The following is a 27,297-nucleotide window of genomic DNA, read 5'->3' as shown; positions in this document are numbered from 1 at the left end:
AATTTCCATTTTCGTCCCCAATTTTTTTTTTGAGAATAGCCTTTACCTCCTCGCACTGTATATATGTCTCTGTTTTTCTGCTCCACAAAACAGTCCCGCTGTAACCCCAACCCGGAAGAAGCTCATCTCCTCTTCGCGCCATTCCCTTCACGCCACTCAGAGTCGAATAGCCACGCCAACCAACCGCCTCCATCACTTTACAGTAAGTAACCGCTTTTTGTTCTTTTCGAATTCCAATTTTTTGATTTGTAGTTTTTTTTCCCTTTTAAATCTTGATTTGATGTAGCTAGACTTTGGTTTATCTTTCTCGTTTTTCTGTTCAGTCTTGATACTTGAGTTTTTTAATTGCTGCCATTTATCTTATCATAATCTGCGCTATATTGGTCGTTTCTCTGCTCAATGTGAAAACTAAAACTGCAATAGTCTTAGTATCGTTACGCCAAATAGCCTAAAACTGAAACCTTTTTCTCTTTTTCCTTTCCTATCCTCTTGCCATATGATTTCTTTCTACGGCAGTCTATACAAAAACTGTTTTTTTTTTGTGTTTTTTTTTTTTACGATTTGAAGTTTTGATATTGCCGTTGAGATGATAAGCAAAGCCAATCAGAGTTTTGAAAGTTTTTGTGCTTGATAATTTAAAAAAATCGAAGAATCCGCCCGAGGAGGCGTCTCTGATTAGCTAGTTGGTGAGGCAATAGCTCACTGAGGCGAATCACCTTTTTTTGATAATTTATGATTATGATAGTGATTATCAAATTATTAATTGTGAGTTTAGTTGTAGAATGTGCATCTTATCCTACATATATGACTGTATTTGTTTGTTTGTTTTATTATTATTATTATTTAATGGTTATGTACCTGTTGCATTGCTTATAATTATAGATATTAGATATTTCAGAGAAGCATTCTCTTACTTTTGTGTTTCTTATATTACACTTACTGCAACTGCTGGAAAAGCAGTGACTTTTATTGAAAAATATTCACAAGATTATGTTAAAGATAAGTTTTTCTCCTGAATTTACTGTATGTGGAGTTGAAGTGTTCAGTTAGATAAATTTGCTGTTTTTATCAAGTTATTGCTTCTGTTTTTTTTTTTTTGGATAATTGCAGGTCATTAGTTTGACAACGATAAAAAGTAACCTTTTATTGTACATCCTAACTTGCTTGGAAGAGGACGACAAAGGCTGATTTTAGTTTTTGGGTTGACCTGGAGGTCAATTTTTATCCAAATTGAAGAACTAAGGAAGTTTCTTCAATGAGATGCTGAGGTATCTGGGAGAGGCAACAATTGTTCAATAAACAATTTCCATGTCAACCTACTGGCAGTAGCTGAATGCAAAATCGAGGGAAGGGGCGAAGGTCAAACTTAGCTTGAAAGATTGCAACATTTTGGTACCTTACACTGAAAAGAAATGGCTTTTTGGTATAGAATTAACCATTCTAAAATTACACTTCTGTCACATCAATTCAAGAGATGTTTTTATGTTCAATCCCCTCTGTTGCTTAATCATACTGCTAAGACCTCAAATTCATGCACAGTAGAGAACCAAACATGGGATGTTTGTAAGATACGCACTGATTTTTGCAACAGTGCCAGGTCCTTTGCTACCTCATTTCAGGTAATTTGCTAGGTTAAATTTTCTTTATTTTTATTTTAATATTATTTTTAGAATAATTTTTAGTCCGTGATTATGTGTTAAATTTTCAACAAATTATTTTTATGGGTGAGTTTTTCTGTCTGTTAAATTGTTTGGGTAAAAGGATAGGGATTGCTTCGTGATTGAACCTAGCTATAGGTGTAAGTTTTCTTAGTGGTATTTTGTGATTATATTGTAATTTTGAATTTAGGCCAAGGCAAAGAAGGAAGAGAAGGAAAATGGTGGGCGGCGCTTAAATGAGCAAATCAAAGCTCAGTTTGTTAGGCTGGTAAAAGATGAAGGTAGATGATAAGAAAGTTTGTGTTATTAAGTTGGCCTTGTATATGATTTGATGTTATGATCTTAAATTTTTGTTCTTTCTTTTTTAAATGCAAATGCTTGATACATCTGAAAGGAACTGTTAGTTTTCTTCTTCTTTTAGTGAACTAAAAAGAGACAAATCTTTATTATATCAGAAGAGTTTAAGAAGTATGGTTGTGCTTCTGAAGTTCATAAGCAAAGTTAATAGTTACTTAGTTCTTTGGTTTTTTAATCAAATTGCATTCTCCCATTTATTAATGAATGGTCAAAGCCTCCTAGTCCACTGTTTTTGAACTATCTGGACATTCAAGTCCCGTTGGTTTACCTTGGAATTGGAATACCTTGGAATTGGAATGAGAACGAGAATGGATGTTTTAACTTCTACGAATCCAATTCAAAGCTTATTTTTTAAATTACTTAAATTAAATTTCTTGTTCAATTAAGAATAATGCTTAAATTTTAAATTATTTCAATATAGATTGAAGTTGTTCGAACATACAAATATCAAACAAATTCTGAATTTCTTGTGAACCTAACCAAAATTTGGAATCCTATCCCAAGAATTGCATTCCATTCCCAACTCCAGAGCAAACTAAACATGGCCTGAAAGAGAAATAAGTGGTTGACAATTTTCAGGGTACACTTGTCATTGTTGCCACTTAAGCTCCAGGGTAAGATGCAAACCATGCTCGTCAAATTGGAAATGAGTGGAGCAGAGGATTTGAATTGTGTTTTCTGTGATTGTGGTTTGTAGTGGCACCATTTCAATTGCAAAAATAAAATGTATAAATCATGATAGAAATACATTTTTATGTTATTATAGAATGTCTATTATTTAACAAATTAAACAATTAATTATGCTTGTTGAGAATATAAAAAAAAAAATAAATAAAATTGTGGATAATATTTAAATAACAATAGTAACATTGTGCTGATAAAAAATATACTTAATGCATAAAGCAATATGGACTTGTATTAAATTTGATTAAAAAAGTATATTATGCAGGGCATATGGTTATCCCATTACGTGAAGCACTAGCACAAGCAAGGAGCCTCAAACTTGATTTGGTTGAGGTAAGCTTTAACAATTAGCAGTAACTATTCGTCTTTTTTTACTATTTTCGTCCTTAATAGGGTTTTCAAGGAAAAGAACAGAAAATAGGCAATTATTTTTTGCAATGTTGCTGCCCTTCCTCATACTTTTTCCTTTCTATCTTTTCCTTTTGTGGTTAGATATCTGTTGTATTTTCATTTTTTACTCTTATCTATCATCTTTGAAGAGAAAATTCAGGATGGCAATTTCTGTTTATTGTAGGTATTAGGTAGTAGGTAGGCTAGATCTTCGTTCTGGATGCAAATCATTCATTCTGTGAACTTTTAGGTTTACCATTGGAAACCCTTCTGAGATCTTTTATATTTATATTAGTCATTTTTGTTCGACATGTGATTGCAACTTACAAAGTGATTTCATCTTATCGAGTTTGGCTAATCACAAGCTTAGGTCACAACTGTTGGACATCCTAGGGATGCTATAGCAAATCTTTTAATTAGAAATGCATTTATGCAGACATATATTCGCTTATGCAACTTGTTGAGTGGCTAGCATAGGCAAGTGTTTCAGGAACCATTCTACTGCATATTGCTGAAAAATGTTATTGAATATATGTGTATTGATATCGGTTGGCAGATGAGTTAAGAGTATCACTAAGCTTCCCTTGGCACCTTACTGTTCTGTGGCTTGTAATACATTTGCAGAATATAATCCCTTGTGAATTTCTTTTTTTTTTTTTTTCTAGTTTATTTTTTGTCTTAATTTTATTTACATTTACCAATGATTTTGTGGGTCTAACTGCATTATGATTTATGATTTCTTGGCAATTGACCTTAATGGGAGAGGTGTGAATCTCAAGCAGGTTGTGTTCAAGGCTTTAACTGCTTTTAAGGTGGTGTTACATTCTGCACTTTATTCTAACATGCATGTGCATGTTAATCATGTCAAGTACATTCAAAAGAGGGGTTGTGTTATCGCCTTTACCCTTGAGTATTATCTCATATCTTATTTGCTAATTGTATCATTTGTAAAATATTCATGGTTTTGTTGTGGAATAAATTTGCTTAGAGGTTTTATCAAACACAGATTGAAGTGGCTGATGCTTTTAGATCATATATTGTATGAAGTTTCCTGTTTCACTTTGCAATGGAATTGTTATTACATCCTTTAAGATGCCAGTTTTTATTTAATTTGGTGTTATGGAGTCTCAACTAGCTTTATTTCTCTTATTCTATGACAGGTTCAAAGAGGGGTTGATCCACCTGTCTGTAAAATCATGGACTTCGACAGAGAGAAGTATAAACAATATTTGAAGGAGAAGGACCGTGCTAAAAGCAAGGTAAGCTGCATTTTCAGACTACACCTTTCTGTTTGTTTTCATTGGCATGAATTGAATAACAATGGTTTCGTATCTAATTTCCATGTGCTCGTTAAAGAGCTTGATTCCAGGTGCTTTTTCATTAAATAACATCATTGTTGGTAGTTAGTCCAAGCTTTCTTTCCATATGGTTATGTTCATATTCAAACTGGAAAAAACAGGGAAATTATCCACATGCTATGAAGAGCTTTGTTGAAAATATGTTTTGGGAGCTTTTATGCAATTGGGGGTGCACACTTATGTACCATTCTCCTATTTCAATTTCCCTCCCCCACTTATAAAACAATTGGAATTTTTGCATAGATCTGTAGTCAGGAATTGCAAATTTGAAATATTTTGTGCATTTTCGCAGAAAGATGGAATATTTCTTTTCATTTATTTTTTTGTCTTCCAAAAGCTTCAAATTATAGCATGATGATTAATGAAAGAAATTTATCATTGTAGTATTGCTTTTAGTGTTATGGTTTAGTTAAATCATTGCAAAACTTTGCACTTGGCAATTAAGTCCAGCAAATCTTGAAGTTGCTTTTCCTTTTATAACTCTACGGAGTATGCATTTATGTCTTACTAGTTACTTTTTTTGCTCTTTAGATATAGTGTTTATTTTGAAATTTTGTCACATAACGGTTAATAATATTTTCCTTTTTATCAAATTTGCTTCTTATGCAGCCAGAGTTGACAATAAGAAAAGGAGATGTCAAAGAAGTGAGATTTTCTGAGAAAACTGTAAGTTCCTTGTCTAAAAATTCTGTTCTCACATTATTTGTTGGTTTTGTTGTAATGATGCCCAATCAAACTCATCCTATATCTGTTTTTGTTTCTGTATTTCTAGTACTTTTCTTTTGCTTTTGCTATTTAGAAAGAAAAATGAAAGGAGTAGCATTTGGTTAAATACTAAAAGGCAAAGCAAAAAGTTAGTCTCTATGAAAAGTAAAAAAATCTTAACAAACAGTTCTTTGTTGTAATCCCTTACTTTTCTCATATGAAGTTCATGCATTTACCAAATATAGTTTCTAATTATGAAGTTCGTACATTTGCTTTACATAAAAATCGAACTTTTATAGAAATTACTTTTCCTAGAGAAAAAGACAACCAAAATGAATAAAAGTTGAACCAAATGGTGTCTTGGTGATGCTGACCATCATTAGGAGCAACATGACTGACCATCGCTTTATTATTGATGCAGTTGAGGAAGTTAGAATGGAAAGAAAGATGAACAAGTGGAATTTTAGGGTGCGATTTAAGTGTGACAGGATTTATTTATCTTTTCTAACTTTAGAATTAGATCTAATCCAGAAAAATTAACTTCTCCTTGTGAGTGGTTCGAGATCAACAAAAGAAACTTTTCTTTTTTTTTCTTTTATTTTTTTTTTTTGGACCTGCTCCGGAAACATACAAGAAAAGCTGTATGCTTCCTTAATAGTTAATAATATTTACTTGACATTTTCCCTCTGCACGCATCTTGCTGAACCCTTGTATTTGTTCAGCACAATTTTCATGATTTTTATAGAATAACTTGATTTTCAATGAAAATAGAAATTCGAAAGTTCAAATGCTTTATCACAACATTGTGGAAGCATATCAGGTTGTCAATCTCCCAACCTCCAAACAGTACCCTGGAATTACAGTAAATACTCCTATCATTTTATCTTTTTCATTTGGTACCGGAACAGCAGTTCCTATGGTACTCCAAACTTGTACAGGAAAAATATTACATGTCATTCTGTTATTTCTGGATGCTGATTTGTTCTTCTGTTGGATTAATTTTGCCAACTAGAAAAGTAAGTTTGGTTTTAAAGTAAACCATACTACTGCTGCTTTCAGGAACAAAAGGACTTACAGAATAAAGCAGATGCAGTCATAAGACTAATGCAGCGTGGTTATCGAGTGAAGGTATTTTCTCCCTTTTCCTTAGGTGTTTGTTTATAATTTATGATTAAATATTTTCTGATCGTTGAATGTCTTCAATGTTGCATGATAATTATCACAAGAAAACTAAACCCTTTCTTCTGTTGTTTTTTTGTTATATTAATAACTGAAAATGACTAGTTTCCTTCTTTTGTTTTGTTTTGTTTTTTGCCTCTGTGTGATTTTATAAAGATCCTCTTGTTTCTTATCTGCATGTGCTGGTATGATCTCACATTACTCTCTTCTTTATGTCTACGCATGCTGACCACAATTTCATGATTATTTTCTGTGTAGCATGAGTAGGGGCTCAATAATCGGTGTCTATTTTTTTAGCCCCTAATCGGCGTCTATTTTTTTTATTAAGAACATTAGGAAAATTTGAACTTTGTACACTGTCGCACTGTATCCATCTTCCAGATTTGCTAGAGGCAATGTGCACTTGAAGTGGGGTTAATTAAAAAAATGTGAGTTCTTTTTCATAATATACACTTAGGTCCTTGTTGTTTCCAAATTAGCTATTTTAGTCCCTATAATTTGTTAATTACTTTACAGTTTACAACTTTGTTCTTGATTGTAAAATTATAAAATTGTCATTATATTATAGTCCTTGATGTTTTTAATTACACTTCGTCTTAGTCCCTCAAACTTTAAAATTTGATTGCACTTTTGTTAACTTATAGAAGATTTTACTTCCCCAAAGTATTTCACTTTTCAATGATGGTAGATTAAAATTTCTAATTTTTAAAAAATGGGAAGTCGGGAACCAAATTGTCTGAAGCAATGAATCTTATGTAACTCATTCAGGTGTTCCTTTCTTTTAATAGATAAAATGAAAAATAATTTCTAGAAGAACTGCGTAATGTCTACTTGATATGCTCTGCTTGACAAAGCCTGATGGTATTCATGGAATTACATCTGTGAATGGGACTGGACATGCAAAAGCTCTTAATAGACATACATAAAATGTTATGTTAATTTGCCAGATAAGCAAAGGCCACAAGTTCTGATCTTCAAAATCCTTGAATTCACGTTGCTCTTTATATATGTTTATGTAATAATTATTCTTCTTTTATGTTTTGATCAGTGTATGGTCACAAGTTCAGTAAAGAAACGTTCTGGTGGAGCCTTGAAAAAGGGTTCAGGGGATAAAGATCTAACTGAAGAGGAAATAGCCGAGCAGAGAAAACAAGAAGAAGAAGAAAGGGAGAAAATGAAGGCATTGCTATCTCGTCTCACTGCTTTGGTACTTCTGCCTATCATTTTTCTTGTGCTTTGCCCGATTTTTTATAATTTATTATTACTTGTGTGTTATACTTTCTTTTTAACTTTTTTTCTGTAGATCGAAGATGAATGTTATATGGAGACTGGACTTATGGTGAGGAAACAACAAGCATATGTGATTGTTAGGCATATAAAGTTTGGGCCATCAAAGAAAGGTAGCACCAAAAAGGTGATGGATGTTGACAAGGTTGCTGCTGCAAAGCCAACTGATGAAGATGACCTACCATATAAAAAGCTTGGGGATGATAAAACTGCATGGTCAGTTGTTGATTCAGATGATGAGTCTGATAGAATATTTGATCTCAGTGATGATGCAAAGAAGCTTAATATAAATTGTGCAGAAGAGGAGATAATGAAAGGTCCACCAGAAGCAGATTCCTCACATACAAACTTTTACATTCCTAACTTATCGCATCCTAGACCACCACATGGTTCTAAACAAACAGACAGACCTCTATCCTCACCTCAGACCTTTGCGGCTGAAAACCGGTACAAAAGAAGTGAACCAATGGAGCAGTTCTCTCCTAGTATAAGGGACAATAGGCTGGGCCCAGATAAGACAGGTTCATTCAGTTTTGAACCGCGACTATCACGTCGAAGTGAGAACTCTCAATCACAGAAAAATACCACTCCATCGATGGGTGTAAGGGATCCAATTCGGACAGATTCTTCCTCTTCGAGAAACATAAAGCTTCCTCCAGCTGAAATGCTTAAACAAGACTCAAATTTGCCTGATGCTGCTGCTACCCGAAGATCTAGTTATGGAATATTTAGCTCTACAAAAGCAACCACTCCTGAAAAACAAGGTCTAGCAGCAGAAGATTACAAAAGTTCAAAATCTGATGGTAGCCGAAGAACGGGCGATGATGGTAACAGTGGACAAGGGAAATGGGGAATATTCAGTAATAATACCCCCCAGGCGAATTCAAATCGGGTATCCAAGTAACACTAAGGTGCAGAGAGAGATTATTTTCTGTTAGATTTATATTGCATAGTAACCTCTGAACGTAGGGCTGCAGAATATATATATTTTTTATATATTTGAAGGAGCCATTATTTATTACTTTGCAGCAGGAAATACTGCAAATACTGCTCATAATATCTGAGATCATCACCGAGGAATTTTGTTATCTAAATTCTTAATAAGCTCCATTAGAGGATATTCTTTTCCAGCCTTTTGTATTGTCCCTCAAGTTTATTTCCCCCTCTTGTTTTCTTTTCATACAGTATTTTCCCTCTCTGTTTGGATACATTTTCTTCAAGTGAAAATTCATGTCATATTAGCAAGTTCTCATCTTAGTGTTTTCTTATAAGTTTTAATCTATATGGGTTATAAGCCAAAGAGCAAGTCAATTAGACCCCAATTTTCGCTAAATACACGATTCAACCCTTTGACTATTATAAATTTTTTGTGAATCTTGAACTTTAAAAATCATTTTATGACTTTCTGAACTTTACTTTTTCCAAACTTATGGCTTACTACAGCTAATTTAATTTTCAATTTATTTGCGAGGTGTGAGATTATTAAAAAAATGAAATTCAGGAGTTATAAGGACATTTTAAAAAGTTAATGGTCTGTAATTTTTTTTTTAAATTCAATGATTAAATTGGCTCCTAATTTTCAATTTTTATTAATTGAGTCCATTAAATTATCATATTATTATTATAATTATATAATAACTAATAGCTAATTTTTCAATTTATTAATATTTTTTTAAAAGTAGTTTATTATATATATTATTGATTTATCGTTAAATGAATTACTGTATTATCTCCAGTACTATGTTTTTTTTTTTATTAAAAAAAGATAGAAATCTTATGTTGGTATGGCGGGTGGCGTCAAATGAAAACCACCGCTTGTCAAATCCAATGTCGTTTTCTGAAACACATATGTCGTTTGTGGGAATTTTGGGTTGGACGTCTATCAAATCCGAATCCTAGTCATATTATGGGGTAAAATTCCGCTTTGATAGAAACGGAGCTTATCCTCCACAGGTAAAATTACACTCCAAATCACTCACCCTGCTCTCTTACTTTCTTCTTCTTCTTCTTCGTTTTGACGTTACAAACCCTCTGTACGCATTTATTCCGTTTTTTGTCTTTCTTGTACTGGATTTAGCTGCCTGGATGTACGAGATCTCTAGGTTTTTTTTTTTAACTTTGGTAATTAGCCACTTTAGTTGTACGAGTTTCTTCTATAAAATGGAATTTTTTTGGTATGCCAATTGCTGGTTTGGATTTTCTTGTTCAAATTTTATAGAAATTCTTGATTTAAGTTCATGAGATTTTCCTGTGTAATGTGGATTCTTTGTAGGTAATTTCAATTTTATGATCCTCGTTTCGCGTTCTTGTTATGCTGCTTGAGGCCATGCCTGCAACCAAAAAGGTTATTTCTTCAGGATTCTACTAGAATTGTAATGTTTCAATGAATTTTATATATGAAATTGAAATTCTACCAATTCTATATTTCGGGTTATATTGTTTCTTGTTATTCGTTGTTGCCATTTCGCCGTAGTTAAGATTTTAATCTCAAAATGGGAAAATTATTTGTAGTTGTTGAAATTCTTCTAAGTATATGTGTACTTGGAAATAGCCCGCCATGATATTGCCTGATTAAAACTTTTCCTATCTTTTTCTCGCCCTAATTGCTTATCTGTGCTTCATCTTTAACAATGTTTGTTTTAGTATTTTTTTTTTTTTTTTATCGACTAACCACTTAACCTTTTTAATAGATTATACTTGTAAAGATTTTTTTTTTTTCAACTATTGTCTTCTTTCATTATTTGGCTATGATCTTCAACAAATTATCACTTGTTTACTCTTTTCTTTGGGTTCTTTCTCGCTGTTCAAATTCAATTCTTTTTTTTTTTTTTTCTTTGTGTCTCAGTAATCTCTAGTAATTAGAAATAGACATGCATGCATAGGTTGGAAGGAGCTCCAATTCCATATCATACTATCTGTTTCCATATCAATTAGAAATTTTGGTGTTTTCTTTATTGAAAACTGTGCCCTTTTTTTCTGAACTTTTTTGTGTTAAGTTTTTTATTTGGATTTTCAAGATGATGTGAGTGATTGGATTAATCTGAATATCTGTTGTTATGTTGTGTTTAACATATAATGATCCTGTCATCTTTTTATCAAACAAGAAGAAAAATGTCTGTCTATCATGACTGGGATATTGTTCTTGGTATTTCTTCTGTTCATCAGAATTTTGATAGTGATCAGAATCACATTGATGTTGCATTCAACAAGCTGCTGAAGCAGATAGGCAATCCGGTTGAGTTTGAGCTTCCAGAATGGTTTAATAAATGGAAGCCTACACCCTACACCACTATAAAACGCAGTATCCTCTCAGAATATAAGAGTTTATTGTTGCAATTTCATAGTGGTTATTATATCGGTCTTTTTTTTTCTGCTCAGGAGAATGATTCTTGGGTCTTGTTTCACTTTTTTATGGGTTGTATATATTTGATTTCTTTTGAAAACTGGATTTTGTGAGTTTGCAGATTTTATTTTCTTCTGATTGAATAACCTGTTTGCTTTGAAGTATCTCTCTCTTCATCATCCTGTTTGTTGATATTGACAATTTTAGATATATATCTTACCAAGAAAATTAAAAGGCGTCTAGAGGATGATGGCATATTCTGTTCCTGCAGTCCATCACCAGGTTCTTCTGGTGTTTGTGGTAGAGATTGCCATTGTGGGTAAGATCGGTCTTGGTCTATTATATTTGTTCTGACCTATATATGATATATATGAGTGCAATAAAGAATTTGCATTGAGCTTTTGTTTCCCTTTTCAACCAATCTATTGGAATTGTAGTTCTTTTAAAGTCTTGTATGTTTAGACTTTCCAGCCTTATATGATAGGTTACCTTTGGTTAGAGAAGACTTGTTGGACTGGTAAGGGTCAACTATTGCCTCTTCAATTAATTGGAATAGAATGCTTGAATTTTCAAGAGTTGCACATTTCTTTGTTTGCTTATGACATTCTGCTTTTGTAAATTCCTCATGCTACCTGTGTCTTCGATTGGCATTCGATTTCTCTTTGGATTCGACCTTTTTTTTTTAATTGTTTCTGTTGACAATATGTGCTATTTTTATCTTCAATAGAGGAATAGTACATGAATTAAAAAAAGAAGAAGAAATGAAGACAAAAAGGTAAAGATTGTATAAGAAAAAAAACGTTAAAAGAAACAAAAAGCTGGCCAACACAGGCGAAGCTCATCCATGATGACTTTTCTACAGGCGTAGCAAATGTATTTAAGTTTAGATGTTTTCTGGCATATTTTTCTTTTGTTAAACATCCGATCTGAGGAGAATGGTGTTTAGTTTAGCTTTCATAGTTGCAAGTAAAACAATGATGTTGTTTAACGGATTTAGAAGCTCCTGTTGCCGGTATTGCCAATAGGCTATATGCTCTTGCTTTTGCATAGGTAACAAGCTAATAACCATATGCATGTGTGAAAAGCTTCTCTTCGTCTTTTATTTGGCTGGAAGGTTCGGTTCTCCCAGTATACCCCCACTCTCCAGTTTTAATTGTGCATGTTTCTTTGGCCTTTTTTTTTAAACCTAAATCCTATAAAATTCTTACCACATCAGATTCTACTTTGCCTTCATCTTGAAAGGAAAAGTTCAAGTGAAGGGGAGAATATTTACTCCTCACACTTTCTTTCAGTCATTAGTTAGTCACACTTCTCAAAATTTTAATTGTGACAGGCTTTGACCATGCATAATTGCCATGTTCGCTTCTTTCCTTTACAATGTAATTGTGCACACGGCTGCAATTTAAATCTGTGTTGGAATATGCTTCTGTTTTGTTTTCTGCACTCAGTATCCTCAGATTTTGACCAATCTAAAGTTGATAGCAGTTTTCGATGTTCCCTTTTGGATTACAGTTGGATTTTCATGGTGATATTATCTCTATTGACAAGCTGGAAAAAGCTGTCTTGGTGCATGGTAACTAACTATTGCAACAAAATCATTTTAAACTGTAAAACATCACTTTGATCATGTTCATTGCCATCCATGACTAACTCTGGGAGATGGCTATAGGATTGGAAGTTTGCAGTGTGGCTTTATGTGCATGTCTTATGTATATTTATTATTGTGCATAGTCTTCTTTTATCTGGAATCTTCTTTTCATATTATCATTAAATTGCTCTTGTTCCCTCCAGGATGCTACTGTCTAGCTGTTCCATAGGATGCAAATGTGGGAGTTCATGCCTTAACAAACCATTCCAGCACCGACCTGTGAAGAAGATGAAATTAGTACAGGTATGTGATTCACATGTTCAGAAACAGAGGATAATAACTTCTTTGGTAGTTCTTGAGTAAATGTCAACAAAAAGAATTGTATTAGTAATGAGAAAGTCTTTATACATAGAGTTAATAGTGCTCCACATGAGGAGAATAGAAACCAATATTAACTTTTGGCCAATGTCCAATTTAGGCCAAAATTGTCTTTTATGCCAAATAAGGATGCAATTTTCTGGTATGGGGACCATCAGAGTGCTCCAAACTCAAGCTCCTACAATGTTTTGAAGGCTTAGGTGCTAGAGTTTTTCAGTGACCTTGCTGATAGTGATTATTGCAGAAAAAGCATCTCTATATATGAAGTCAATTGGGTTGTCTTCTTAAGACGTAGTATTGTTGACACTGCTACTTCAAATGATGATGTAATTCTTTTACTGATTCTAATAAGTTGGATTAGCTTCTTTAGTCTTGAATTAATTGGATATGGCCGATAAGTGTATGTTTATGTTTCTGATAAACCAGACAAGCTTCAATAACTCTTACATCATATATATGCAACTTTCTTAATTGCAGTTTTATTGATCTTCAATTTTCAAAATTTTGTGTTCATTTTTATTTTTGATTTTTTTTGCTGAGAAATGTTAATTTTCCATATATATTAAAAATTATCAATTTTAAAAAAACTGGAGCAAAATAAAGACAAATATAAAAATTGTGATAATTTGATTGAAAATCAAATTCAGCACATCTTCCCTCCTCGCCCCCCCCCCCCAAAAAAAAAAAAAAAAAAAAAAAACCAACCCCTTACTCTCTTTTCTCATATGCACACAATGTTTTTTAGTTTGTGGACTGGAAAATAATTCCTTATTCTTTTTTTGATTTATTTTATCCATGGTACTTGCTTTCCATTTTTTTCTGCATGTTTTATTGCTTTGCAATTTGTTTTACATCATTTGCCTCATTTGAATATATTGTTTCCCATATGTACACTCAAAATGTGAAGTTAAATAAGGTATTGCTTGTAGACTGAGAAATGTGGAGCTGGGATTGTGGCAGATGAAGATATTAAAAGGGGAGAGTTTGTAATAGAGTATGTTGGAGAAGGTAATATTTCCAATCATCACATGTTATTGCCATTGGTATTATGATCTTGACATGCCTTGTTGCATTGTTTTGCAACTTATTACATAGCACTTTTCTTTATTAATGCAGTTATAGATGATAAGACCTGTGAAGAAAGGCTCTGGAATATGAAACACCGTGGTGAAACAAATTTTTACTTGTGTGAAATAAATCGAGATATGGTAATTGATGCCACATACAAGGGAAACAAGTCAAGATACATAAACCACAGCTGCTCTCCTAATACTGAGATGCAGAAATGGTTCTACACTGACCTTATTCCTAATTTCAGTCTCTATTCTTAGTGGGGTATTCTTTCTTGTTTACTTACCCTGTTTTATTTTGTTCCTTCTGTTTTTCCTGTTTATTTTCTTAAGGATAATTGATGGTGAGACGAGAATCGGTATATTTGCAACTCGTGACATAAAAAAGGGCGAGCATCTGACCTATGATTATCAGTATGAATACTTGCATCACCTCTGTTGCATTATATAGTTGATGTTGGGCTCTGCTTGCTTGGACAGTGAACATGCATACATCTTATATTTGTTTTTGGCATAATGAAAAAGTTTTATAGAGAAATTATTGAGTATGAATGAAGCATGCTAGCCCCCATTCACATTGAGGTGGGTGCCTTACACTAGCACGGGACCCACATGGTTTTTGTGTAATAAGAAGCATGCTCCTGTCCTACTTAATTTCTTATTTTTGTATCCTTAATTATAACCATTGGTAAATTTTCTGATCCTTGTCTCCTAGTCCAATCTAATAAATTTTGCAGGTTTGTTCAATTTGGTGCAGATCAAGACTGTCATTGTGGTGCTGTTGGCTGCAGAAGAAAGCTCGGGGTTAAACCTAGCAAGCCTAAGATGTCTTCAGATGCTGCATTAAAATTAGTAGCATGCCAGGTGGCGGTGTCCTCTCCTAAATTGAAAGCAATTTTATCTGGGAATGATGTATGTATTGGAGGCTGCTTATGCATATGCCATATGTATAACGACATTGCAACTTTTTTTTTTTTTATATTATGCATATATTCAAATGAAGCTTGACTGAATCTGGAATTTGTTTTATAAAGGTTTATCAGAATGGAGCTTTTCATGTAGGTAAGCCCCTTCAGTATATTACCTACTTTGTCTGTGTAACTAGTGGATGTGCAAAGTTGGTGAAAGTTAATTGCTTTTTTTTTTTTTTTTTTTTTTTTTTTCAAATGCATTACCTTGTGTTTCAGAGAGTTCCAACCATGTCCATAGCAATCAACAGGCAGGCTCTCGTAATTGCATTGGCGAAGTGATTAAAATATTTCGCCCATATAGTGAGAGGTAATTTTAGAATGTTAACCATACATTTGCCAATCAATCCGAATTTGTTTTAAGTGAAATTTTTTGGAAAAAAAGATTTTAACTAAGCATTTCCTATAGGTAAGTTAATTGTTTTGTTGACGGGTGGAACTAGAACTTCAGAATTGGTGGGGCTGGTACCAGTAATGACAAAGGAAAAAACTTGCGGATTTCAAGGATTGAAATGAAAATATCAGAATTTTAATCTTTTTTTTTTTTTGGGGGTGGGGGGGGGAGGAGGGGGGAGGTGTTGGTTCAAGGAGAGGCAAAGTATATGCTTCCAAAAATTGTTATGTTTAGTTGATTTTTCCCCTCTAAACAACTTGATAATGTCATATTCAGGGGAACTATTTATGTAATTTGGTACTTCAAAATCCTTAATTTCCAGTCATTTAATTCCCTCACAGATTACTAACTAATTTGAATATCATTGATGGTTCTAAAACTGCATATCTGTGAATTTAATTGTGATCAAGACTTTACAAGTTTATTCCTAAATCATGCTTTTGTTGTCTTGAACCTTTTGAAAGTTGTGATTTTATTCAGAAGGTAGAATTTGGGATTGACCAAATTTGATCGGATAAAAAACAGGAGTACTATAAATACTTGTAATATTCTTGGTTAAAAATTCTGATTTCTGAACGTTTACGTTTGCTGTTATTAAACTAACTATTTTCCTTTTCCATTCTTGTTATCCCAGATCTTTTGGGATGATTAAACGATTTGATAAGCATTCAAGAAAACATGCGGTAATAATAGTTCATTCTGTTACTGTGATGTGAATGACCATTATGATCAATCTAAGTGCATTTATTTCATTGCAGATAATGTTTGAAGACGGTGTTGTCGAACTTCTGGACATGTCAAAAGAAGATTGGGAATTTGTGACTTTGTGATCTAGTTCCAGGTAATGGTTTATGGTGCAAAGCTATTTCTTTTTGCTGCATTTACCAGTTTTATACATGCATGTCTTTGTGTTTGTGTGTGAGATAAATGGTTAAGTATGTGCATTACAATATAATAAGCATCGATAGAGTTCCTGCTGGTGTTGAATTTAATTATTTAAGTAGTCTAGATTTTATTGGTTGTGTTTTGGACTGCATGCCACATTATTCTCTTCAAGTTGCATTATTTTATTTGTTTTGAAATAGATGCCTCTATTGCTTTGAGGCATTGGTGGGAACAGAGATGTACTATTATTAGCTCATTTTAATTTTTCCCTACTCGAATGTTAATATTTGTGTGGTTAGAGCCTGCAGCACAATCATTAGAACATTTGGGGAGATCAAAAGACTAGGTCAACCTGCTGTTCTGGGAATTAAAATGTGCACCATGGACCTGTTGGTGCCAATAGGTTATGGTAGCTTCTATTTATTTGAGGAAACAACGTGGTGAAAGGGTGAACTTCAAAGGATTGCTGATGTTGGTGAGGTGGTGAAGTAAGCAGTAACTTGAGCAGCTGAACTCTTGTTATTAAGATTTGCTGTTCCTACTGGCTACTTCTGAACAGAAGAAAAAGGTGTCCAGATATAAATTCTGGGCATAACTAAAATGATTGCACTATAGCTTTCCCTCTGTGCATGTTGAAATCGGGTCTTAGATCGGCATGGGTGATTGAATCCTTCTCAGGTAGACTTAAGAGCAGTCCCATGATTAGGTTGGTTACAAGCTATGAGTCTATATGTAGTTTAAGGGGGAAGTAAGTGAAATTAATACATGAAGACCTCTATTTCTAAAGACTAATAGTGAGATTCTTAAATTATGGTTTTATTGACACTTTGGTCCTTCCGTCCAAAACAGAGGGACCAAAGTGTTAACGAGATTATAAGGGAATGATCAAACTGTTAATGGCAATCATACGTTGGGGATCTTATTGTTAGTTTAACTATAATTTAGGAACTGATTTCTTCGTCAATTGCTAGTCAAAAGAGGCTATTTTGAACGAACGGACCCATATGTTCACGAAATCAGAAGTTAGGGAGCTCATAGTTAACTTTTGAAAATGGAGATCATCATGTGTTAATTTGACTATAACTCAACTCAAGGACCGATTTATTATTTTCCCTAGTTCAAGGCTATGTTAGTTTCCGAAAAATAACTATTTTTGGAAAGCATTTTCTTGAAAAATATTTTCTAAAGTAACATACATTTTGTTGTTTGGTTGAAAAATTAGTAAAAAAATATTAAATTTTTTTAATTTATAAAATTATAAACATGTTTATAATTATTAAATATTCATATTTAAAAAAATTATTGTTAAATATGAGAAATTTTTTTAAAAATGATCATTTTTAGTAGTTGCCAATGACTGGTGGTTATCAGTGGTCGCAATAATGATTATCTGTTATTAGTGGATTAATAGATGTGTGCTCGTAAGTGGTTTTTTTATATTTTTTATTTACCATTGTTTGGAAAATGCTTTCCCCTCTTAAAAATGATAGGTCATTTTCTTTTAAAATTGCTTAGTCTTTTCTGAAGCTAGTTTTTTTTAAATGACTTACATTTTTTTTAATACTAGAAAAACATTTTTCACTGACTAATTTCTTGGGTGCTCCAAACATTAAAAATTCTGGAAATTTTTTTTAAGCAAATATTTTGTGAAAACAAATAGAGGCTAAATTTTAATTAGCACCCTTTGAAGGTTATGCGCATTAGGGTATTGAGAATGGCCTGTCTCTGTTTAAGATTTTGGATTAACCCAAGTAATGAGGAATTATTTACACTTTTTACACCCTGTGCATGTTCTTGAAGTTCTAGAAATTGGCTGAAAGATTTTTCCTGTCTGAAAATAAAATATGTTTCTTTTCCTTGAAAATATAATTTGCTACCTGCAATACTGTGAACTTAACTCTCTTTTTGATTTCATTGTTCTTTTTCTTGAACTGTTGTTTTGCAGGTAGCAAAAGACTCATATAGCTGACAATCGTCGTCTGGACTTTTTTTTCTGCAGATTGTATGACCGTGTTCCGTACCTCGCATAAAACAAAATCAATCCTCCACACAAGGTCTGGGAAATGTTATTTGAGTGTATCACATGCGCATTTTTTTCTTGATGGAATTAAGTAACTGTGACCTGTAGTACTAGTTGGGAAGAGAGAAAGCTAGCAGCACCGGGAAGCAAGCTAACATACGTCCATTAATGGATTCAACGGCCTCCCATACATTCAGCTCGCGATGTCAAGTGCTCGTCTTGATTTCTGCTGATTTCTTGAGAATGAATGCATAATTGAACTTGCAATTTCTTGACTGGAGAACTATACTTTCCTACTATTTTATTAATATTATGGTTAGTAACGCTTTGCGATCTGAGAAAATTATTTTCTTATTTTTTTTGGTAGCTTTGATCAGTTCATTAGAGAATAGTTTGATTGGTATCATTTTGTGTTTGGGTTCTACAACTTTTACTAGAAACTCTGGTTTTGCATACATAATAAGGCAATTATGTATGATAAATTAGTTTTGAAGTTAGAAGTAGTTGTGGTTGACTGGCGATGCATTGTGCCTATGTGCGACGAGGAATTGACGAGTGAAAGAGGATGGGGTTGGTGTGGTAGGGCCCACCCACCAACCAAAACCAACCCCCCAACTCCAGAGCTGAATTCTTTTGGGTCAGGCAGTGGGGTGGTGGGGAGGAGAGGATAGCGACAGATGAGTGAAAAATTGTCAATTGAGTGAACAATTTTCATGCTATAAAATGATATTATCAACAATTTTTATCTTATTTTTTGAATTTCAGATTTGGGCTCTATTTGTTTTTTATTTTATAAAGAAATTTTTTGAAGGTTATAATATTGAAAATTAATTAAAAAATATTGAAAATTTTAAATTATAAGGCTATAAAAATATTTATAATTATAAAAATTTTGTATTTTAAAAAATTTGTTATAGATCTAAAAATATTTTCCATATAAATTATTTTCTAGAATAAATAAAGAAAAAGTTTGCAAGGTTTCATTTAATTTCTTTTTCTTTTTTGTTTTTACATTTTGCAATAAGCACGTTTAATAAATCAAGTGGCAAATGAAGCCAAAATTTCATTTTCCTGGAAGCAGTCCTTTTCCATTTTAACATCGGTTTCAATATATATTTTTTTGTATGATATAGCAAGAGGCTGCATTTTTGTTTGGAGTTTTTTTATTTATTTTCTTTTTTCCAAATATTCACCAGACCTGTTTTTATTAAAAAAAAAAAAAAAGATTAGACGTGCTTATTACAATTTGCGAAGGAACATAAGTTGGACTTGGACATTCCCGCTCCTAAAATCTTCTTTTTCCTAAAAAGTGAATAAACAGAAACAACAAAATACAAATGAAATGATAGGGAAAAGAAAAAATAGTAATATGAAGGCAAAAGTTTGGTTTTTTTTTCCTTTTTTTTTTTTTTTTTTTTGGTATGTTGGTCTATTTACAAAATTTTTCATCTTAAATCATTTTTCTACTATTTGTAGATTTGTTTACAGTTGCACCATAAAATTAAATTGAGGTCAAAGTCTTTGATAATATAAAAATAGGCCTACTAGGGTTAACTCAAGTTTAGTTAAATGCAAAATCCACCGTTTGGATCAAAATATCTGTTTGACAAGAATTCTTAAGATAGTAGTTGAGGTTTCAAAATACTCCCTCGGTTATATATATTGTTCGCTGGTGTAGTGTTTCTATTAATATTTAAAAATTGAGACAATAAATAATCAAAGGATGATCTCTTTATCATTTAACTAATAGTTGATAACTATTTAAATAGTTAACAACTATTTAAAAAAAATATATAAATAAAAGAGAGAATAAAAAATAAATTATAGGGTGAAGTAAATTTAGACTATGAGGTTTGACCTAATTCATTACTTGGTCCCTGTATTTTGGTAAACTAAATAAGTAGTTTCCAAATTTTGATTTTGTCAAACTATGTGATCTTTCTATTAAAAACATATTCCCTCTGCCTCAAAGAAATAATTCATCTTTCTTTTTTGATTTGTTTCAAAATATAGTTCATTTTTCTTTTTTGCATTATAGTTAATTATTGAATTGTCTACTGTACCTTTATTGAATTACCTTATTTTCAATAACTTTCATTAATTTTTAGTTATTATTTCAATATTCATGTATTATTTAAGATGATTATAATAGGAAAGTTATATGAATAAAATTGTTCTTTGATTATATTTTTTAATCTGTATCAAAATAGAAAGTGGAATATTTTTTTTTTATAGAGGTAATAACATTTTAGCCTTTAAATATTAATAAATATATGTTTTCAAAAAAAAAAAAATATTAATAAATATACAAAAACGCCCTCTAAAATAGGCTCACATCCCCATCTCCCCCACTCCCACTCTCTGGCTCCATGTCGCTCCACATCTCCTATCCTCATCTCTGCTCATTCTCTTTCTCTCTCCATCTTTCTCTCTCTATCTTTCTCCATTCTTGGTCAATTACAGCAAATCAACAATATTCAATATACCCAAAACTCAAGCCAAGGTCAGGGGGATATGTATATATGCTCCAAATTTACAAATTTATTACAAATTAAACAAAACCAAATAAACATAAAAGGGTTGCTGTTTCACAAAGAAATATTTTTAGGATTATTGAGAAAACATAAGAAAATTGAAACAATTTGGTGTTGAACCGGGGAAGAGTTCCAAGAAGAAGTCCAAGAAACCAAAAGTCTCCTAAATGCCCTTAAGATATAGATTCAAACCTGTTTGAAAACCAGCAAGATGATTTTATGGAATTAAAACCATGTGAGAATACAATTACTGATCTTCAACAGAAACCAGCAGGTAGAAGGAAATTAATGAAAAAAAAAAAAAAATCTATAAGAAACACTGGGATTGATTTGTTAGAATGCAAATATAAAATTATGAAGCGCAATAAAAAGCCACACTATAATGAACATATGCATAACTGTATCACTTATGCATTTCACCCATTCTACTTAAATTTTGTGACTTGCATTTTCATCAATTAGACCCCCTGAGAATAGAGCCTAGATATCGCCACTTTGTCCAATCTAATCTATTCCTTTAAAAAGTTGAATTAGAACGAGAGTTTTTTGATTCAATTTCTCCTTATTATAATAAATTTTATCAATTTAGTGAATTAAAAGAAAGACTATTCTCATAGTGTTTAACTTATTAAGTCTCTTAACCAACGATGATAATAATAAAAAAAAAGTTGAATTGCAACCATAACTTTCTAATTCATATAAATTTGGTCTGCAAATTATTATTAATTGTTTAATTAGATGATTAGACTAGTTGTTTTCCCCAAATCAACAACAAAAAAAAAAAAATAGACTTGCATTTATTTTGGGGCCGAGTAAATAAACGCACTGAGGAATTCCTCGGCGGTTGTTGGTAAAGCCCACCAACTTTTTGCCTCCAAAATCTGTCTATATAAAACGACACACATAACCAAGTCGTATTTGTGGTGAACACTCTCTCTCTCTCTCTCTCTCTCTCTCTCTCTCCCCCAACACTTTCTTCTCCTCATCCTACGAATCTCTTTAAATCTCAGTAATCGCACATTTCCACTTGTCGGTGGAAATTGTGCATTCTTCTCTATACTCTCTGCTTCGTTTCTCTTTCCAAAATGAAGGTCATAGACAAAATTAATGCCGCACAAGCTGTTGCAAATGGAGGAGGAGAAGCTAACAATAGAGTCGTTTTCTCCTTCGAATTCTTCCCTCCCAAAACGGAAGATGGTGTTGATAACCTTTTCGATAGAATGGACCGTATGGTCGCTCACAATCCATCTTTTTGCGACATTACATGGGGAGCTGGTGGCTCTACTGCAGATCTGACTCTTGATATCGCTAATAAGATGCAGAATATGATCTGTGTTGAGACTATGATGCATCTCACTTGCACTAACATGCCTGTTGAGAAGATCGACCATGCTCTTCAAACTATCAAATCTAATGGTATCCAGAATGTTCTTGCTCTTCGCGGTGATCCTCCTCATGGTCAGGATAAGTTCGTCCAAGTGGAAGGTGGATTTGCTTGTGCGCTTGATCTGGTAATTTCGAACTCTGGGTTTGATTGGATAAAGGTTTTCTTGATTTGGGTTTTTATGTTGTTTAATAATTGAATGGTTTCTATAGGTGAAACATATCAGATCTAAATATGGTGACTACTTTGGCATTACTGTTGCCGGTTATCCAGGTGTCTTAGCTACTACTATTATTTGCTTGTTACTTTCTTTGTATTACTGCATTACCCATAACAGAGTTCTCTTTATGCTCTTGTTCATTTTCTTTATGCACATTTTTTCCACAGAGGCGCACCCTGATATGATTGGAAGTGATGGGTTGGCTACACCAGAGAATTACCAAAAAGATCTAGAGTATTTGAAGAGAAAGGTGTGTTTTTAACTTAATTTTGGATGTGACTGCTCTTTATGGTTTTCATTTAAGAGAGCTTTTTGATTTTGTCTGATGAGTTTACTTATTTTTATAGGTTGATGCTGGAGCTGATTTGATTGTAACACAACTATTCTATGATACTGATGTTTTTCTCAAGTTTGTGAATGATTGCCGTCAAATTGGAATAAATTGTCCAATTGTTCCTGGAATTATGCCTATTAATAACTACAAGGGCTTCATAAGAATGACTGGCTTTTGCAAAACAAAGGTAACGATTCCTCTGAACAAGTCTTTTTCTGCTTGTTTAATCTCAGCTGTTGTATATGTAATCTCAATTGATGCTTTAAAATAACATCAAAAAATAGACTTTGAATTGCAACTAATTGTTGGATACATGCATCAAACACATAGTTTTGTACTTTGTTTCTTTTAGAAATCCCATTGCTTTGAAACCAGATATTAGATAATTGGTGATGATGATCCAATGACGTGTATTGCTGGGAATGCTGGAAATAGTTTGAAAAGTTTACAGAAGAATTATGTATTTGTGAATGCAAGATTATGTTGCGTATCTGCTTAACAACAATGGATTTAAGGTGTTTGTGTTTGAAGTTTATCAACTATGGAAATGTAACATATATTTGATTTCACATTGTAGATACCAGCTGAGGTTACTGCTGCATTGGAGCCTATCAAAGACAATGAAGAAGCAGTCAGAGCATATGGAATTCACCTTGGAACAGAAATGTGCAAGAAGATTTTAGCTCATGGCATTAAGACGTTGCACCTTTACACATTAAACATGGAGAAATCTGCATTGGCAATATTACTGGTTCGTTTCTTACATCTGATTTGTTATTCTGGCTTCAAATGTTTGCAATATTTCTTGTAGGACAATTGTCTGTTATTGTATCTAACTAGGACAATTGTCTGTTATAGTATCTAACTAAGGATTTCCATTGGCAGAATCTTGGTTTGATTGAGGAGTCCAAGATTAGAAGGCCATTACCGTGGCGACCGCCAACAAACGTTTTCCGTGTGAAGGAAGATGTGCGTCCAATATTTTGGTATGCAATATCATGAAATTCTGTATTTTGGGCAGGATTTGACACTTAATAAAGGTGCTGTCTTTTCAAGATATCTAATATTTCTAGTCGATGGTCATAGGGCTAATCGTCCCAAGAGCTACATAGCTAGAACCTTGGGCTGGGAGCAGTACCCACACGGTCGGTGGGGTGATTCTAATAATCCATCCTATGGTGCTTTAACTGACTATCAGGTGCGTAGGATCACTGAACTTTATTCTTTGGCTTTTGATCTTTTGATAAATTTTGATTATGATTAATGTTATCTACTGCAATTTGCAAATCATATTGTTCTTGTAACAACTGACAACCAAGTTGCTATGACATCATTCCTGACATAGAAAATAAGCATTGTAAATGTTGATGCATTTATCTCATCTTGGCATTTGTTCTTCTGTGTTCTTTTAGATGATAAAGAAGATTCATCGTAAGACTACAAGGTTCTACTAACCAATTATCCCAAATTTCTTCTTTTTAAAGAAAAAGACCAAAACCAAAAGTGAAGTGTTTCATTTCTGGCTCTAAAAGAATGGAGTTTTTTGTCCAGAAGTCCTGATAGATATCACAGTCCTTCTAAACTAGTGAAAACTATGAAAAGGGATTTTCTTACGTGTAGAGCATATACCCTCTGTGTGCTTTTACAAATTCCCACAATTTGAAAATTCTGAAATTTTGTGAAATCCTAGTCCAAACTCCAAACACAAGTTTTCTTGTCTGAGTTTATCTAGTCAATGTTCCCTCTCCATTCACTGCTTGAGGCTAAAGACAACCTTGGAAGTGAACCTGCCTTGTGTATGGCTTTCCAAGGAAAATTAGTCCTATACCTAACTCGCCTATGATGTTAACATATGTGCGTAGTCAAACAGAGTTGAGCTTGTACTGTGTTACTCAAACTAGGCTTGACCAAAATATGCTAAGTTCAAAATCTGGAATTAGTTGGATATTTGAAATCCTTGAACAAAACTCAATCACTATTAACTATTTAAATGAAAGTTTTGACTGAGCTGAGATTCAAGCTCAGATAATATCGAGTAAGCTTGAATTCAAGCTCGACTTTGGACTTATCTTTTTTATTTAGTAATTCAATTTGAATCCAAGTTGAATAAATTTGCATAATTTGCTTGTCAGTTGTGATTAGAATGACTCATATACAAGCTTAGTAACTTAATTTCAAATAAACTTCCTCTGTCAGACATCTTTCAGTAAGCTTGATATTCTTTTTATGACTTTGCCCTTTAGAGTAATGTTATTGATTAGAGCAAACAGACTTTAAAAGATTGATCTCTTTAGCTATGGTTATCAATGTGTATAGGAGTTTCTATGATTACTTGTGCTAGCGATGCTCCTCAAGTTTTGGCATTCAATTTTTTCTTAGTTATTATTAGTTATAAGGAACTCGAGCCATAATTTTCTGTGCAGTTCATGCGACCACGTGCACGTGACAAGAAACTTCATGATGAATGGGCTGTTCCCTTGAATAGTATTGAAGATATTTGTGAGGTACAGTTTCCACTCAGAATAAGTTGGGGTTGTTTCTTATTTCTAACTCATTTAGTTGTAACTATATGTGCTCATTTCATTTGCAACTTAAATATCAGAAATTCAAAAAATTCTGCCTTGGGAAGATGAAAAGCAGTCCGTGGTCAGAACTAGATGGCCTTCAACCAGAGACAAAGATTATTAATGAACAGCTGGGCAAGATCAATATGAAGGGATTCTTGACTATCAATAGTCAACCAGCAGTCAATGGAGAAAAATCTGATTCCCTAACTGTTGGTAAGTAAAAAAAAACAAGCAAGTGCATGTTTTAATGTCCTCCAATCTGCATTATCTTCATGGTTAGAATTTAAATATATGTGCAATGTTCCTGACAAATCAAAGTAGGTCACAATCTGTCGGCTGTTAGATTACTTGATCTTTGGCACTTGTAAGATCTCAGAGGTGCTTTTGTTGGACTTCATTGCACATCTTTTCCTCCATTTCATATGCACATGTGAGGATTCTGTAACTTTGAATTGTAAGAGGTGGTAAAGAATACAATCATCACATCAGGCAGGGTGCTTTATGAAATAATTAATTTAAAAGTTGGAGCTGTGTTTTTATTTGTTTGGTTTTTGGGTCAGTTAGTCCATCTCGTGATTTACAATGATACTGAGTGAATGTCTGTGTTTTCTGCGTTCTTATTAAGAATCACTTTTGCTGCAAATGGTGTTGAAATTTCTTATTTCCCAGTGTGAGATTCATTTCTGGTGGAAAATGTACTGATTCTAAAGTTGTTTAGAGAATAACATTTTAGATTTTTTTTTTTTTTTTAATTGGAGGCATGAAAACAACATCGGACATCTCTCACTTTTCCACCTTGCTTGATATGTCCGCAGGTTGGGGAGGACCAGGAGGATATGTTTATCAGAAAGCTTATTTGGAGTTTTTCTGCTCCCCGATCAAGCTACAAGATCTTGTTAACAAGTCCAAAGCTTGGCCTCAATTGACTTACATGGCTGTGGACAGGGCAGGAACTGTGGTATCCAACGTCGGTCCAAATGATGTGAATGCAGTGACATGGGGAGTCTTCCCAGCAAAGCAGATTATCCAACCCACTGTTGTTGATCCGGCCAGCTTCAATGTATGGAAGGATGAGGCATTTGAAATCTGGTCTAGAGGATGGGCTTCATTATACCCAGAGGGTGATCCATCCAGAAAGTTGCTTGAAGAGGTATCTTGTGTTTTTTAAGATCTTTTCAAAAAAAAAAAAAAAAAAAAAAAAAAATTTTTTTTTTTAGTAATTGACAAAATGTTACATGTTAATATTTGCAGGTGCAGGACAACTACTTTTTGGTTAGCTTGGTAGATAATGATTATATCCATGGCGATATTTTTGCAATTTTTGCAGATTTATGAAGTTAGCTGGCATGGCAGCTCCATCAGATATCTAAGAACTCATTCAAGGTGTTTGAATTATAGCTATGTGCTTGCTCAATGTGGTGTTTTAATAATATTATGTAATGATATAATTCATTGGGATTTTGATACCTCCCTTGGGTTTATGGTGCAAAGTCCATTTGGATTGCCAATTAATTTACTCCTCAATCTATAGCCTTATCATATTTATTTTTACTATTCTTTATTCAGTTGCCACATTATAGTTATAATGTTGAAGGTGTTTTTTCCCCTTCGCTAATGTCGGGTAATAGGTATATATTATTGCTTGTTTATAGTAATTTGTTCCTTGGAATAAGGCTCAATTTGCCCTTGAATTTGCTTAAAAATTAATTTTTTATATAATTTGCCTTAAACTTGCATAATAAAATGTCCAATTTTTATCTCAAATAAATTATTAGATATAAATCAAATATGATTAAAAAGTAATTAAATATTTAATCTAAATCAAATATAACTAATAAATAATAATAAAAATAATAAATATTTTTCTAACCAAATATTTCAATATAATCAATTTTTTTTTCTAATTTTATAATTTTTATAAATCAAATATTTGCTAAATTATTATTTAAATGGAATACAGCACATTTTTATAATTATTATTATATTTTAAATTT

At 32.9% G+C, this 27,297-nt stretch overlaps 3 protein-coding genes across 8 annotated transcripts; all 3 read left to right on the top strand.

The window, feature by feature from the left end:
* LOC105641863 (translation initiation factor 3 (IF-3) family protein) lies at positions 1 to 8,748 on the top strand. 2 transcript variants are annotated; one of them, XM_089721750.1, is made up of 10 exons: positions 2 to 202; positions 1,111 to 1,423; positions 1,540 to 1,619; positions 1,849 to 1,939; positions 2,965 to 3,032; positions 4,250 to 4,348; positions 5,057 to 5,113; positions 6,212 to 6,280; positions 7,380 to 7,538; positions 7,635 to 8,748. In XM_089721750.1, exons 5-10 carry the CDS (start codon positions 2,970 to 2,972, stop codon positions 8,520 to 8,522), a joined length of 1,335 nt encoding a protein of 444 aa, XP_089577876.1. In that variant the 5' UTR covers positions 2 to 202; positions 1,111 to 1,423; positions 1,540 to 1,619; positions 1,849 to 1,939; positions 2,965 to 2,969; the 3' UTR covers positions 8,523 to 8,748. The 2 variants fall into 2 exon arrangements, with proteins under 2 accessions (XP_089577875.1, XP_089577876.1); XM_089721749.1 differs by having other exon boundaries at positions 1 to 202; positions 1,111 to 1,619.
* A 687-nt stretch (positions 8,749 to 9,435) lies between these two features.
* On the top strand, positions 9,436 to 18,764 carry ASHH3 (histone-lysine N-methyltransferase ASHH3). 5 transcript variants are annotated; one of them, XM_012226490.4, is made up of 14 exons: positions 9,436 to 9,571; positions 9,891 to 9,962; positions 10,784 to 10,919; positions 11,169 to 11,280; positions 12,753 to 12,852; positions 13,857 to 13,935; positions 14,044 to 14,215; positions 14,331 to 14,411; positions 14,735 to 14,909; positions 15,032 to 15,059; positions 15,185 to 15,275; positions 15,994 to 16,042; positions 16,118 to 16,200; positions 18,190 to 18,764. In XM_012226490.4, exons 2-13 carry the CDS (start codon positions 9,930 to 9,932, stop codon positions 16,187 to 16,189), a joined length of 1,128 nt encoding a protein of 375 aa, XP_012081880.1. In that variant the 5' UTR covers positions 9,436 to 9,571; positions 9,891 to 9,929; the 3' UTR covers positions 16,190 to 16,200; positions 18,190 to 18,764. The 5 variants fall into 5 exon arrangements, with proteins under 5 accessions (XP_012081880.1, XP_012081879.1, XP_020538053.1 ...); XM_012226489.4 differs by lacking the exon at positions 9,436 to 9,571 and adding an exon at positions 9,578 to 9,720; XM_020682394.3 differs by lacking the exon at positions 9,436 to 9,571 and adding an exon at positions 9,578 to 9,739 and having other exon boundaries at positions 18,244 to 18,764.
* A 2,967-nt stretch (positions 18,765 to 21,731) lies between these two features.
* LOC105641861 (putative methylenetetrahydrofolate reductase (NADH)) lies at positions 21,732 to 26,854 on the top strand. Its single transcript, XM_037641135.2, has 11 exons — positions 21,732 to 22,309; positions 22,395 to 22,455; positions 22,570 to 22,652; positions 22,750 to 22,923; positions 23,314 to 23,487; positions 23,622 to 23,722; positions 23,823 to 23,934; positions 25,160 to 25,240; positions 25,339 to 25,516; positions 26,119 to 26,453; positions 26,555 to 26,854. The coding sequence occupies exons 1-11, from the start codon at positions 21,884 to 21,886 to the stop codon at positions 26,636 to 26,638; spliced, it is 1,809 nt and encodes a 602-aa protein (XP_037497063.1). The 5' UTR covers positions 21,732 to 21,883; the 3' UTR covers positions 26,639 to 26,854.
* The last annotated feature ends 443 nt before the right edge of the window (positions 26,855 to 27,297 follow it).

Source organism: Jatropha curcas, chromosome 5 (assembly GCF_041381405.1).
Source record: "Jatropha curcas cultivar XTBG-Jc1 chromosome 5, XTBG_Jcur_1.0, whole genome shotgun sequence".
In the NCBI taxonomy this organism is placed as follows: domain Eukaryota; kingdom Viridiplantae; phylum Streptophyta; class Magnoliopsida; order Malpighiales; family Euphorbiaceae; genus Jatropha; species Jatropha curcas.
This window is presented reverse-complemented; position numbering and strand designations above follow the sequence as displayed.

What these genes read in the sequence shown, in the direction of transcription:
- LOC105641861 (XM_037641135.2), top strand. Translation starts at nt 21,884, where the DNA reads ATGAAGGTCATAGACAAAATTAATGCCGCACAAGCTGTTGCAAATGGA. An exon ending in TAGAGTATTTGAAGAGAAAG is followed by an intron (nt 22,653 to 22,749) that starts GTGTGTTTTTAA and finishes TTATTTTTATAG; the next exon opens with GTTGATGCTGGAGCTGATTT. An exon ending in CTGCATTGGCAATATTACTG is followed by an intron (nt 23,488 to 23,621) that starts GTTCGTTTCTTA and finishes TTCCATTGGCAG; the next exon opens with AATCTTGGTTTGATTGAGGA.
- LOC105641863 (XM_089721749.1), top strand. Translation starts at nt 1,413, where the DNA reads ATGGCTTTTTGGTATAGAATTAACCATTCTAAAATTACACTTCTGTCA. An exon ending in TAGGCTGGTAAAAGATGAAG is followed by an intron (nt 1,940 to 2,964) that starts GTAGATGATAAG and finishes TATATTATGCAG; the next exon opens with GGCATATGGTTATCCCATTA. An exon ending in TCAAACTTGATTTGGTTGAG is followed by an intron (nt 3,033 to 4,249) that starts GTAAGCTTTAAC and finishes ATTCTATGACAG; the next exon opens with GTTCAAAGAGGGGTTGATCC.
- ASHH3 (XM_012226490.4), top strand. Translation starts at nt 9,930, where the DNA reads ATGCTGCTTGAGGCCATGCCTGCAACCAAAAAG. An exon ending in CAATTTTATCTGGGAATGAT is followed by an intron (nt 14,910 to 15,031) that starts GTATGTATTGGA and finishes TGTTTTATAAAG; the next exon opens with GTTTATCAGAATGGAGCTTT. An exon ending in AGCATTCAAGAAAACATGCG is followed by an intron (nt 16,043 to 16,117) that starts GTAATAATAGTT and finishes ATTTCATTGCAG; the next exon opens with ATAATGTTTGAAGACGGTGT.